Source organism: Geotrypetes seraphini, chromosome 6 (assembly GCF_902459505.1).
Source record: "Geotrypetes seraphini chromosome 6, aGeoSer1.1, whole genome shotgun sequence".
NCBI classification, from domain to species: Eukaryota; Metazoa; Chordata; class Amphibia; order Gymnophiona; family Dermophiidae; genus Geotrypetes; species Geotrypetes seraphini.
The window spans coordinates 220,846,081-220,858,570 of NC_047089.1; the positions used below are offsets into that span (position 1 = coordinate 220,846,081).

The 12,490-nt window shown below is 43.2% G+C and overlaps 1 protein-coding gene across 4 annotated transcripts in view; it reads left to right on the forward strand.

The window, feature by feature from the left end:
* Window positions 1-12,490, forward strand: part of PPP3CC (protein phosphatase 3 catalytic subunit gamma) — a 178,308-nt gene that overhangs the window by 105,093 nt on the left and 60,725 nt on the right. For all 4 annotated transcript variants that reach the window (XM_033950201.1, XM_033950200.1, XM_033950203.1 and 1 more), the window contains 2 exons: window positions 10,079-10,204; window positions 10,487-10,564. In XM_033950201.1, coding sequence (XP_033806092.1) covers window positions 10,079-10,204; window positions 10,487-10,564 — 204 coding nt within the window. The remainder of the gene's footprint in view (window positions 1-10,078; window positions 10,205-10,486; window positions 10,565-12,490) is intronic.

A 12,490-nucleotide genomic window follows, 5' to 3' on the forward strand; every position in this document is an offset into this window, starting at 1 on the left:
CCTTCTCTCCACCATCATCCCCCCTGGCCTCCAGTCTCACCTTAATGATTAATTACAGCCTGCAGAAGGGGGGGGGGGGTTGGTTGTTTTTTTGGGAAGTGCTGAATAGGGACATAGGTGCCAGTGCTGTGGATTACCCCCAGCCCCATGGTTTTAGGGGGCTCCCTGAAGGTCAGCATGCTTTCCCTTTCTCTCCACCGTCATCCGGCTTCCTCCTGGTCTCACTTTGAAAACCAATTATGGCCTGCAGCGGATCGCAGGTGCTGTAGCAATTCTAGTAGGCTTCTGTTGGCCTATGCCACATGTTCCCTCTGCTGCGGTCCCACCCCTCCTCTGACATGACATCCTGTTTTGGTCTGGAATGGACCGCGGCAGAGGGAACATGCTGCAAAGGCTGACGGCAGCCTGTTTGAATTGCTACAGCACCAGTGATCCACTGCAGGACATAATTGGTTTTCAAAGTGAGACCAGGAGGCCAGGGGGAAGCCGGATGACAGTGGAGAGAAAAGGAAAACATGCCGACCTTCAGGGAGCTCCCTAAAGCTGTGGGGCCAGAGGTAACCCACAGCACTGGCACCTATGCCCCTATTCAGCACTTCCCAACCAAACCCCACCCCCCTTCCCTGTGAGCTCTGATATCAGGCCTCCTAAAGCAGGAGCAGCAGCAGTGGACAGCCAGCATGAGGCAGCCCTTAGGACAGACTTTTCGCTGCCAGAGTGCTGCCGTTCCTGCTTTTTGAGGACCAAAGGTAAGGAGGGTTGGTCACGAAATTGGCGAGCCTGATTTTTTTTTTTTTATTAACAAAACAAATCGATTCGAATTGGGCAGAACTACTCAAGACTAAAGATTTGTACCAGTAGTCTGAAAGATGAAAAGTCAAAATAAGCACTTTCCACATCATAAAGAAACTTTATCCCAGGACAAGCAGGCAGCATATTCTTGACTGATGGGTGACGGCACCGACGGAGCCCCGGTACGGACAATTTTAGAGTGATTGCACTCTAAGAACTTTAGAAAGTTCTAGCTAGGCCGCACCACGCGTGCGCGAGTGCCTTCCCGCCCGACAGAGGCGCGCGGTCCCCAGTTTCTTAGTTTCCGCGGAGCTAAGAAGACGCATGTTCCAACTGCTGTTGGAAAATTTTTTTCAAATTTTTTCTCGCCTTCCCGCTCGCGCGTTATTTTCTTGTCGTGATTTATTCACCTTATTGTTTTCTTTCTTAAAAAAAAAAAGTCCATTTTTTTTAACTTTTTTCCGGTCGACCCCGGCGGGGCCTGTTGGCACCATCGAAGCCTCAGGCTTCGATTTTGCTACGGCCGTTTTTCCCTTCATGCCCCCTTCACCGGGTTTTAAGAAGTGTCAGCGGTGTGCACGTCCTATTTCTCTTTCCGACCCGCACAAGTGGTGCCTTCAGTGTCTGGGTCCGGACCATAGGGCAGAAACGTGCACCCGCTGCAGTTCTCTCCAAAAGAGAACTCTAAAGAATCGCCAAATTCAACAGCGAATTCTTTTCGGTGCCGCCATGGAAGTTCCCCCGGCATCGACACCGACATCTTCTTCCAAATCGGCACCGGTGACTTCGACACTGCAAGATCCATCCCCAGTGTTGCACCCTATGGGTAAGCCGGCTAAGAAGCCATCCCCTACTGTCCTTGGCCCGCCAGTCGAACAAGCAGTGAGCCAAGTCCTGCAGACTGCGCGCCGGCCCCGCAAACGCTCCGCTCCTATTGAAGTCACTGCCTCTTCATCGGCATCGACTTCTCCGAAGCGTCAAGCTGCACCGCAGGTACCGAGCAAGAAAAAAGCGGTACCGGTGCCATCGGGACCATCTTTGGATGAGAGAATAGCATCCATCCTTCAGGTCCAGCTTAAGGAGCAGTTACAACACTTGCTCCCGGCTCTGCTGACTCCGAGCATTCCAGTGTCGGTACCTACTGAGCCTTCGGTGCCGATTGTCGAACAGCCTGTTTTATCGGCATCGACGTTGTCAGCACCGCAAAAATCTGTTTCTATGCCTGTTCTCTCAGCAGAACCGAAGTCTCTTCGACGCACTGCTTACTCGACTTCGGAACTGGTACCGTTCTCTGACACCCGTACCGCTGTACAATCACCCGGTACGGTGTCCATGAGGTCTGGTAAATCGGTACGCAAAACCAAGTACACCGAACCTTATACCCCACTTTCTCAGAGCTGTCTTTCATCGGTACGGGACCCTGATTTGTGGGATGATTCTGATGACCCCCTCGGTACCGAGGCAGATTATTCCTCGGAGGAGGATGTTACATCGGTGCTAGATCCTGCTGGTAAGCACACCAAGTTTCTTAAGGAGATGTCGGACACCCTTTCCATTCCTCTAGAGCAGGGGTGTCAAAGTCCCTCCTCGAGGGCCGCAATCCAGTCGGGTTTTCAGGATTTCCCCAATGAATATGCATGAGATCTATTTGCATGCACTGCTTTCATTGTATGCAAATAGATCTCATGCATATTCCCAGGAAAAGAAACACCACATCAATTTCCTGGAACTCCGAGCGATGTTTTATGCCCTCAAGGCGTTTCAACATCTTCTCTTTCCTCAAGTACTACTCATTTGCACAGACAATCAAGTTGCAATGTACTACATCAACAAACAGGGAGGAACGGGCTCTCGCCTGTTGTGTCAGGAAGCCCAACGGATTTGATCTTGGGCGACAGCTCGTCACTTATTCTTGAAGGCTGTCTACATTCAAGGGGAACAGAATTTCTTAGCGGACAATCTCAGCAGAATTCTCCAACCTCACGAATGGACTCTCGATCCCTCGACTCTTCAGTCCATTTTCGCTCAATGGGGCACTCCTCAAGTGGACCTTTTTGCAGCTCCCCACAACCATCAGCTGCCCCTGTTTTGCTCCAGACTCTACTCTCCTCACAGTCTGGCTCCCGATGCATTTCTCCTGGATTGGACCAGTCTCTTCCTATATGCATTTCCCCCTCTACCGCTCATGCTGCGGACATTGTTTAAGCTCAAAAGGGAACAAGCCACCATGATTCTCATCGCTCCACGGTGGCCCAGGCAACATTGGTTCTCCCTTCTACTTCAACTCAGTTCCAGGGAACCCATACCTCTTCCACTGTTTCCTTCTCTGCTTACTCAGCATCAACAGTCCCTTCTGCATCCCAACCTGCAGTCTCTGCACCTGACAGCTTGGTTTCTCTCGGGCTGACTTCGGCTCATTCTCTCCTTTCTCAGCCTGTCCTTTCTATCATTGATGCTTCCAGGAAACCGGCCACTCTTCAGTGTTATCAACAGAAGTGGTCTCGGTTTTCTTCCTGGTGCCTCTTACATCACCATAATCCTATGTCTCTAGCAGTGGGACTGGTGTTGGATTATCTTCTTTCCTTGTCTGACTCTGGCCTTAAATCTACTTCTATCAGAGTTCATCTTAGTGCCATTGCTGCTTTTCATGAGCCGGTTCATGGAAAACCCCTCTTGGCTCATCCTTTAGTTTCTAGATTTATGAGGGGCCTTTTCAGTGTGAAACCACCTCTCAAGCCCCCTCCTGTGGTTTGGGATCTCAATGTGGTTCTTTCCGCTTTAATGAAGCCTCCTTTTGAACCTTTGGCCACAGCACATTTCAAATTTCTCACTTGGAAAGTGGTCTTCCTCATAGCTCTCACTTCTGCCAGGAGGGTCAGAGAGTTGCATGAACTAGTGGCTGATCCACCTTTCACTGTTTTTCACCATGATAAGGTGGTTCTACGTACACATCCAAAGTTTCTCCCTAAGGTTGTGTCTGACTTATCAGTCCATCGTCCTACCTGTTTTTTTTCCAAAGCCTCATTCTCATCCAGGTGAACAGGCTTTGCATACCTTGGACTGTAAACGTGCTCTGGCTTACTATCTTGCACGCACCAAACTTCACAGATCATCTCCTCAACTGTTTTTGTCATTTGATCCTAACAAGTTGGGTCATCCTGTATCTAAACGCACCCTATCCAATTGGCTTGCTGCTTGCGTTTCATTTTGTTATGCTCAGTCGGGCCTGACACTGGAAGGTTCTGTCACGGGCCACAAAGTTAGAGCTATGGCAGCGTCTGTAGCTTTCCTCCGTTCAACTTCCATTGAGGCAAGGCTGCTACTTGGTCCTCAGTTCATACTTTCACATCGCATTATTGTCTGGATGCATTCTCCAGACGGGATGGACACTTCGGCCAATCTGTTTTACAAAATTTGTTTTCTTAATGGCCAACCTTCCCTCCATCCCTCTTTTTGTTAGCTTGGAGGTCACCCATCAGTCAAGAATATGCTGCCTGCTTGTCCTGGGATAAAGCACAGTTACTTACCGTAACAGGTGTTATCCAGGGACAGCAGGCAGATATTCTTGCGTCCCACCCACCTCCCCGGGTTGGCTTCTTAGCTGGCTTATCTTAACTGGGGACCGCGCGCCTCTGTCGGGCGGGAAGGCACTCGCGCATGCGCGGTGCGGCCTAGCTAGAACTTTCTAAAGTTCTTAGAGTGCAATCACTCTAAAATTGTCCTTACCGGGGCTCCGTCAGTGCCGTCACCCATCAGTCAAGAATATCTGCCTGCTGTCCCTGGATAACACCTGTTACGGTAAGTAACTGTGCTTTTTCTAACTAGAGCATCTATCTAAATATACTCCTAAAATTTTGATAACTGGATTAATTGTATACAAAATTCCATTCAGTTTTAAAGACTGAGTAGCTAGAAAGAATTTTGTTTATCTGGATTGAGTTTCAACTTAAACTCTTTAATCCATTGCTCCACAGTGGCAATTACAGAAAATATAAATTGTAAGGAGTGAGATGGTAAAGAGGAAATAGTTACTACAATGGTTATCATCCATCCACATAACTATAAAGTTTAATTCCTAAGGTGGTTAATCTGGTTCCCAGAGAGGCTAATATATGCTATATTTAAATCATTTTTATTGAGCCAAGAAAACAAGCATAACCAACATGCAAACCACCAATACAAAAGGGAACATCCAAAACAGCAAAAAGCGCTAATATATGTTAAAAAGCAAAGGAGAAACAGGGGAGCCTTGTGGAACACCACATGGCTTGTTCCATTTTCTGGAATATTTTTCTCCTATTTGAACTCTGTGAAAAACCTCAAAACCTTTGAAATCAAGTTTTAAGTTTTATTAAAATTTGATTCAGTCGCATATTAAGTGAGTTACAAAAGATAAAAACGGTGTCATAAAATAAAAACTCATACATACAGGACATGACGATAAACAGACTAACTTGACCTGATATACCAATTGCATCCAAACAACTAAGTAGTATCTCATGGTCCATGAAATCAAATGCACCACTTAGATTAAATTGTAGAACTAAGGATCTAATGCCTATTCTAAACAATTTGTGTAGATGATCTAACAATGAAGCAAGTACTGTTTTCAGTACTATAAAGTGGATAAAATCCTGATTGAGATGTATGCAAAACAGAAAATTGATCTAAGTGATCCATTAACTGTAAGGTGGGCTAAACCTTCTATCAACAAAAAAGGAATTGCTATTGGTCTATAGATAGAAATATGTGACAGATTCCTTTGGATTTTTGATTATTGAAGTAATTGTGGCCAGAATCAATAGTAAATTCTCCTTTCTGAAGCATACAATTCTGTTCGGGATGTCAATGAGAGCAAAGAGTCAAATTTCATCAAGTAATAATAAACTTTTATTGATTATGACAGGAGTCGCCATACAACATATCACCAGTAATTGGAAAAATTACAATAGGCTTAACTATACATTTTGGTGGAATTCGTTATGTCATATTTATAAAATGGAAAGAACAATTGCCATACAAAAAGGGAACTATAATAATTTTTAAAAGATTTGGGAGCCATTAACAAATTATTGTAATGAATAGACGACATTTTCCACTGAAAGTACATTTATACGTAGGGAGGAGGGGGGATGGTATATAAGTTCTTTTAAAGGTTTTATTAATAGATAAGAATACAATATTTATATGATATTTTGAATTAAATATTTGTGGGAAGGTGGGTGGGAGAGGGAATAAATTTATGTATGTAAAATGATAGTTGAATGAATTTCAAGTGATTGTGCAAAAGTTTCAAAGGATGTAATATTGTCTACTTGATGTAAGATGAAAAATGAATAAAGAATTTGAAGCATAAAAGATAAACATTTGTAGACTTCCTTCAGAAATTTTAATGGAGCAAATTGTATAACCACTGGAGGGCACTCATCTAAAGGACTATACAGATTTGCATATTTTGCGTATAATTTTTAAAAGTGACACTAGTCAGGAATTTTAAAAGAATTCCAATCTAATTCAGCTTAACGAGAATCTTTTGGCAGGTTCAACCTAACAGGATCTATATCTTCAGATCCTAAACACGATGATCTCAGGTTGTACACTTTTGCGCAGGAATACTGTGCTAACTCTTAGAAGATGGAGGGATATTCTGAGAAGCCTGCCTAAAATGAGTTACATCAAATATGGTGTTAACCTTTTTGTTTGCTAAATTTTGGAAACCAACTACTCTAGTCTACTTTTCCTTGTCAAATTTATGTATTATGCATTACATTACTGTTAACCAAGTCGAGCTCCTTTTGTTGATGACCCGGTCTATAAAATTAAGTTTTAGTTTAGTTTATATAGTTCTTTAGTGTTGATGATATTAGGCCCTATTTTAGAGGAGTAATGTGCACGTCATTTATCTTTTAATTTCCTCTTATAATCATGTATCAATTTTCTCCATTTCAATCTTTGTTTTTTTTCCAGTTTTACACCAGATTTTTGGCTAAAGAAATATTAAAATCCCCTCTTTATTGAACGAGTTTAGTAGATGGATACCTGATGCATCTAGCCAAGTAGTAGTTTTCTGAACAATCTTAGTTTTTTGATTTAATATTGATTGTATTGGATGTAAAGTTTACATTTCTTGAATGTTCTGATTGGATAGCTCTCAGCTATATACTGTATAATCACTCCTTGTGATTCTAGCTGTAGAAATTGGGGAATCACTCTGGGTAAAATTGGGGAATCACTCTGGGTAAACCTGGCAAGAGGCAAAGAAAAGTGCCTGTATCTTGGTGTGGTATACAGACCCCCTAGACAACTGAATGACATGGACACAGACTTAATTGAAGACATTGAGAATATCACTCTAAGGGGAGACACTGTACTACTTGGGGACTTCAATATGCCTGATGCAGACTGGAGCACACTTTAAGCGACAACCAGCGCTAGTAGGAGGCTATTAAACTCCTTAAAGGGAGCACGTCTCAAACAAATGGTAATGGAGCCCACTAGGGCCCAGGCAATCCTCGACTTGGTACTCACCAACGGGGAAAGCGTCTCAGAGGTCTCAGTAGGAGATACGCTAGCCTTCAGCGACCACAACATAGTATGGTTCAATCTTAGGAAAGGCTTCCCTAGATCAAACACGAAAACAAAGGTACTCAATTTCCGCGGCACAAACTTCGTACGCATGGGAGATTTCGTCCATCAGACACTGCAGGACCAAGAGGAGACCGATGACGTAGAAGCTAAGTGGTTAACACTGAAATCAGCCATACATGAAGCAATTAGCCGCTTCATAAAATCAGTAAACAAACGACAAAGAAACAATAAACCCCAATGGTTCACCGCAGAGATCTCACACCTTGTTAAGGAGAAGAAAAAAGCATTTATTTCCTACAAGCGTACGGGAACAAGAGAAGCTATCATGGAATATAGGACCAGATCTACAGTGGTCAAAACAGCAATTAGGGAGGCCAAACTTCGAGTGGAAGAAACTCTAGCAAAGAACATTAAGAAGGGGGACAAATCCTTCTTCAGGTATATTAGTGATAGGAAAAAGAACACAGACGGGATAGTAAGCCTTAGCAAACCGGATGGGAATTACGTGGAAGCAGATTCAGATAAAGCTGAACTACTGAACGAATACTTCTGCTCGGTCTTCACTTGCGAGGCACCAGGACATGGTCCTCAGTTAGAGGCTAAGTCAAGTGCGGACGACCCATTTCAGAACTTTGAGTTCACACCAGGTGAAGTTTACAGCGAACTGTCAAGACTAAAGGTAAATAAAGCCATGGGACCAGACAATCTGCACCCAAGAGTGCTCAAAGAGTTGTGCGATGTCCTGGCAATACCACTAGCCGCACTCTTCAATCTCTCCCTAAGCACGGGGAGAGTACCCTTGGACTGGAAAACAGCCAACGTCATTCCTCTGCACAAAAAGGGCTGCAGGACAGAGGCTGCGAATTACAGACCGGTGAGTCTCACATCAATAGTGTGTAAACTCATGGAAACTTTAATTAAAAGCAAATTAGACACGATCCGGTTTGAGGGGAATCTACGGGATCCCAATCAACATGGATTCACCAAGGGTAGGTCCTGCCAATCCAATCTCATCAGCTTCTTTGACTGGGTGACAAGGAAGCTAGACTTGGGAGAATCTATGGACATCGTGTACCTGGATTTCAGTAAAGCATTTGATAGCATCCCACACCGCAGGCTGTTGAGCAAAATGAAATCGATAGGGTTAGGAGAAACACTAACTACTTGGGTCAATGATTGGCTGAGTGGAAGACTTCAAAGGGTAATAGTTAACGGTACCCTCTCTAAAACATCGGAGGTGACCAGCGGAGTACTGCAAGGTTCAGTCCTGGGTCCACTCCTTTTCAACATATTCATAGGAGATCTGACTCAGGGGCTTCAGGGTAAAATAACATTATTCGCCGACGACGCTAAACTATGCAATACAGTAAGTGAATGTAATTTACAGGATAGTATGGCACAGGACCTGCTTACATTGGAAAGATGGTCCTCGACCTGGCAGCTGGGCTTCAACGCTGGGAAATGCAAGGTTATGCACCTCGGTAGCGGTAATCCATGCAGAAATTACACCTTGAATGGAGAAACTTTAACTAGTACTTCGGCGGAACGAGACCTAGGAGTAATCATCAGTGCAGACATGAAAACTGCCAATCAAGTGGAGAAGGCAGATGATGGGATGTTTCAGTAGAAGCTTTGTCAGCAAGAAGCCTGAAGTCATAATGCCATTGTACAGAACCATGGTGAGACCTCATCTGGAATACTGTGTACAATTCTGGAGGCCACATTACCGTAAAGATGTGCTTAGAGTCGAGTCGGTTCAACGGATGGCCACCAGGAGGATCTCGGGTCTCAAAGGTCTCTTGTACGAGGAGAGACTAAACAAACTACAGCTCTACACTCTAGAAGAACGTAGGGAGAGGGGAGACATGATTGAGACATTTAAATACATCACAGGACGTATCGAGGTGGAAGATGATATCTTCTTTCTCAGGGGACCCTCTGTCACCAGAGGGCATCCGCTCGGCGGGAAATTTCATGGCGACATCAGGAAGTACTTCTTCACAGAAAGAGTGGTTGACCGTTGGAATGTGCTTCCAGCGCAGGTGATCGAGGCCAGCAGCGTGCTGGACTTTAAGAATAAATGGGATACCTATGTGGGATCCCTACGAGGGTCGAATAAATAGTCACTAGGTATAGACTTAAGAGGAAGGGACAGTAGGGTGGGCAGACTTGATGGGCTATAGCCCTTTTCTGCCGTCATCTTCTATGTTTCTATGGTTTCTGGCACAAAATTGAGCTCTTGGGTAGTGAGAAGCATTAGTTTCCTTGTACATCCCACTCAGGTTTCCCAGCATTAGACCACTAGGACAATTTATACAGCCCTTGTGGTTTGATCCCACTGTTTCCCCTGACCTGTGGGTTTCTATTTCTTACTTTACAAATGAGCTGCATTGAGAGAGCTTTGCATTTTAAAGACATGCCAAGGGGACATTAACCATATGGGGGTGCAAGCCATTTTGAAAGGAAAAATCCATTTGGATTTATACTGAAATAGATGTAAATGTACCTCTGGGAAAGTGTGCATAAGTCTTTCAAATGGAAATCTCTGTATGCTAGCTTTGAAAACTGCACTTGTTTTGTTGTCTAGGTTTTAAAGTGCACAATGGTGTATGTTAAAGCAGATTTCTACAGAAGACTGTTCTCTTAATTGTGCAATCCTCATATTGCATGTCACCATTTCCCAAATCTCTCATTTCAGCTGCAGTGTTGAAATATGAAAACAATGTAATGAACATCAGGCAGTTTAACTGCTCTCCGCATCCTTACTGGCTGCCAAACTTCATGGATGTTTTCACATGGTCTTTGCCTTTCGTGGGAGAAAAAGGTAAGTAGTCACACAAACAGGACTCTTCTTGGTTTCCTTGGGTTGCCTATATATTATTTGTTGCGCTCTACTGTATATTTGCTTGTCACATATCTGTCCGTTTCTTTACGGTAACTATGCTAGACTAGAACATCAGAACTAGTGAAACATCATGGGGGAGGGAAAATCTGCATTGTGTGTACAATGTGCTCACTGCACACACATTCACACTCACTTTTTATCTGTTATTTCTGGCACGCACTAGTGCCCTCCACTTCGTTGTTTCATCCTCTCTTCCTGCAGTTACAGAGATGCTGGTCAACATTCTCAACATCTGCTCAGACGACGAATTGATTTCAGATGGGGATGACACATTGGAAGGTAACTAATCATTTTCATTTCTGCTGAGGCAGGTAACCAAGATATCAGCTTCTGATGAGATCCATTTAATATTTACCAGGATAATCAGGATAATAGCCTTTCAGTGCTATAGAAATGATAATAGTAGTAGTAGGATAGACAGACTGGGTGTAGGGATGTCAAATTGCAAAATAACAATCCTGCCATCAATATGATTCTGCACCACAAGAAGCAGCAGGAAATCCCCACGGAAACAATCAAATAAAACAAAGTGGGAAGATCGTGAAGAAGAATACTGTTCCAGTATGGGTTTTTATTGTCAGTAACATAAAACCATTCAGCAACTCAAAACTGCATACATTTCAGTACTCAGGGTACCTTCCTCAGAAGTCTTGAAATTTGTTATTTAAGAACCAAATGGTTGCATTTTAAAGGTATGTTTTGAAAGAAAGTTACCTCTCATATAAAGAAGATTTAGACTGACTCTCAATAAACCAGTGCAATGAAATTCTCTGGCTCACTATTGCAGAGGCTTCACTGAGTTTGATCCTTAGCAAGAAATCCAAGGATCAAACTCAGTGAAGCCCTCTGCAACAGTGAGCCAGAGAATTTCGTTGCACTGGTTTGAGAGCCAGTCTAAATCTTCTTTATAGATTGTTTATAGAATGTTTTTTTTCTAAATGTACCTTTAAAATGCAACCATTTGGTTTTTAAACAACAAATTTCAAGACTTCTGAGGAAGGTACCTTGAGTACCGAAATGCATGCAGCATTGAGTTGCTGAATGGTTCTATGTTACTGACAATAAATACCTCCATTCAACCTTCCCGTCTTGTTTTGTTTATCAATATGATTCACCAGCAGCTATGCATATGTGCCCACACCCAGCACAGGTAGTGCCTTGAAACTGTAATCTTTGTAAGCCAGTGCAGTAAATGGAGCAAGTCAGATGGACATAGAATGCAGCAATAAAAAGCCTCTGTTAAACTTAGTGCTTCTGTATGTATGTTAAAACAATATTTTCTATACTGCTAACACTTTAGATAAGTTCCAAGCAGTTTACAAATTTCATAAAAGAAAATAGTAGAAAACACTTTCATGTTCATTGCTAGGTACCTGATATGGAAGCACTAGTTAAATGTGATAGGCCCTTATCTACTTGTAAATACAGGATAATCTACTGTTAATGTAATTCTCCTCTTACCGGAAAGTGAAGAACCTTTTTAGTCGTGAGTGTTTGTTAAACAGAGGAGATATAAGATGAGATGTGGGTCTAAAAGAGTAGTTGTTGGAAAAATGTTTCAGCTCTTCTCTAACTAAACTACATGTTTGTATGGAAAGGCATTGCAAACACCCTGCTGGTTTCCCAACACCAAAGTCAGTAATCCATTCCAGAGTGTCATTAGCCTAAGGCTCTTCCTAGGGAGCTTTAGGTGGTAGCATGCCACAATATGAAATTTTATAACTAGTCACCTAGGTTGGGAGTGCAAAAAAGCATATGTTTGCAGCCTGTTTTATAAAGACACAGACATCCATGTGATATTAATATAATTGCTGCAGAAATAGAGAGCAGGTGTAGATGTACTTGTGACTTGTGTGTATTTTATAAAAGTACATATCTCCATCCAGACTCTGCCGCAGAACACACCTGCACCGAATATACACACTTTTAGATATTGGGTAATTTTATGAGAGGCATCCTTCAAGAGCAAGCTGGATAGCAAGTTAGAAACTGACCAAATTTTGCATTCGGCACCGAAATAAGCTTGAAATCTGAGTTTGGATTTCAGCTAAAAGTGCCAGAACATTCTTGGCTGAAACGGAAACTATCTGCCCCCATCCAAGCACCTATAGGCCCTCCCAGGGCCTATTTTAAGAAGCTAACCTAGTAGTCTAGTGTCCTTTTTGGGGACAAGAATGAACCCCATTTGCTCTTGCCCCATGTGAC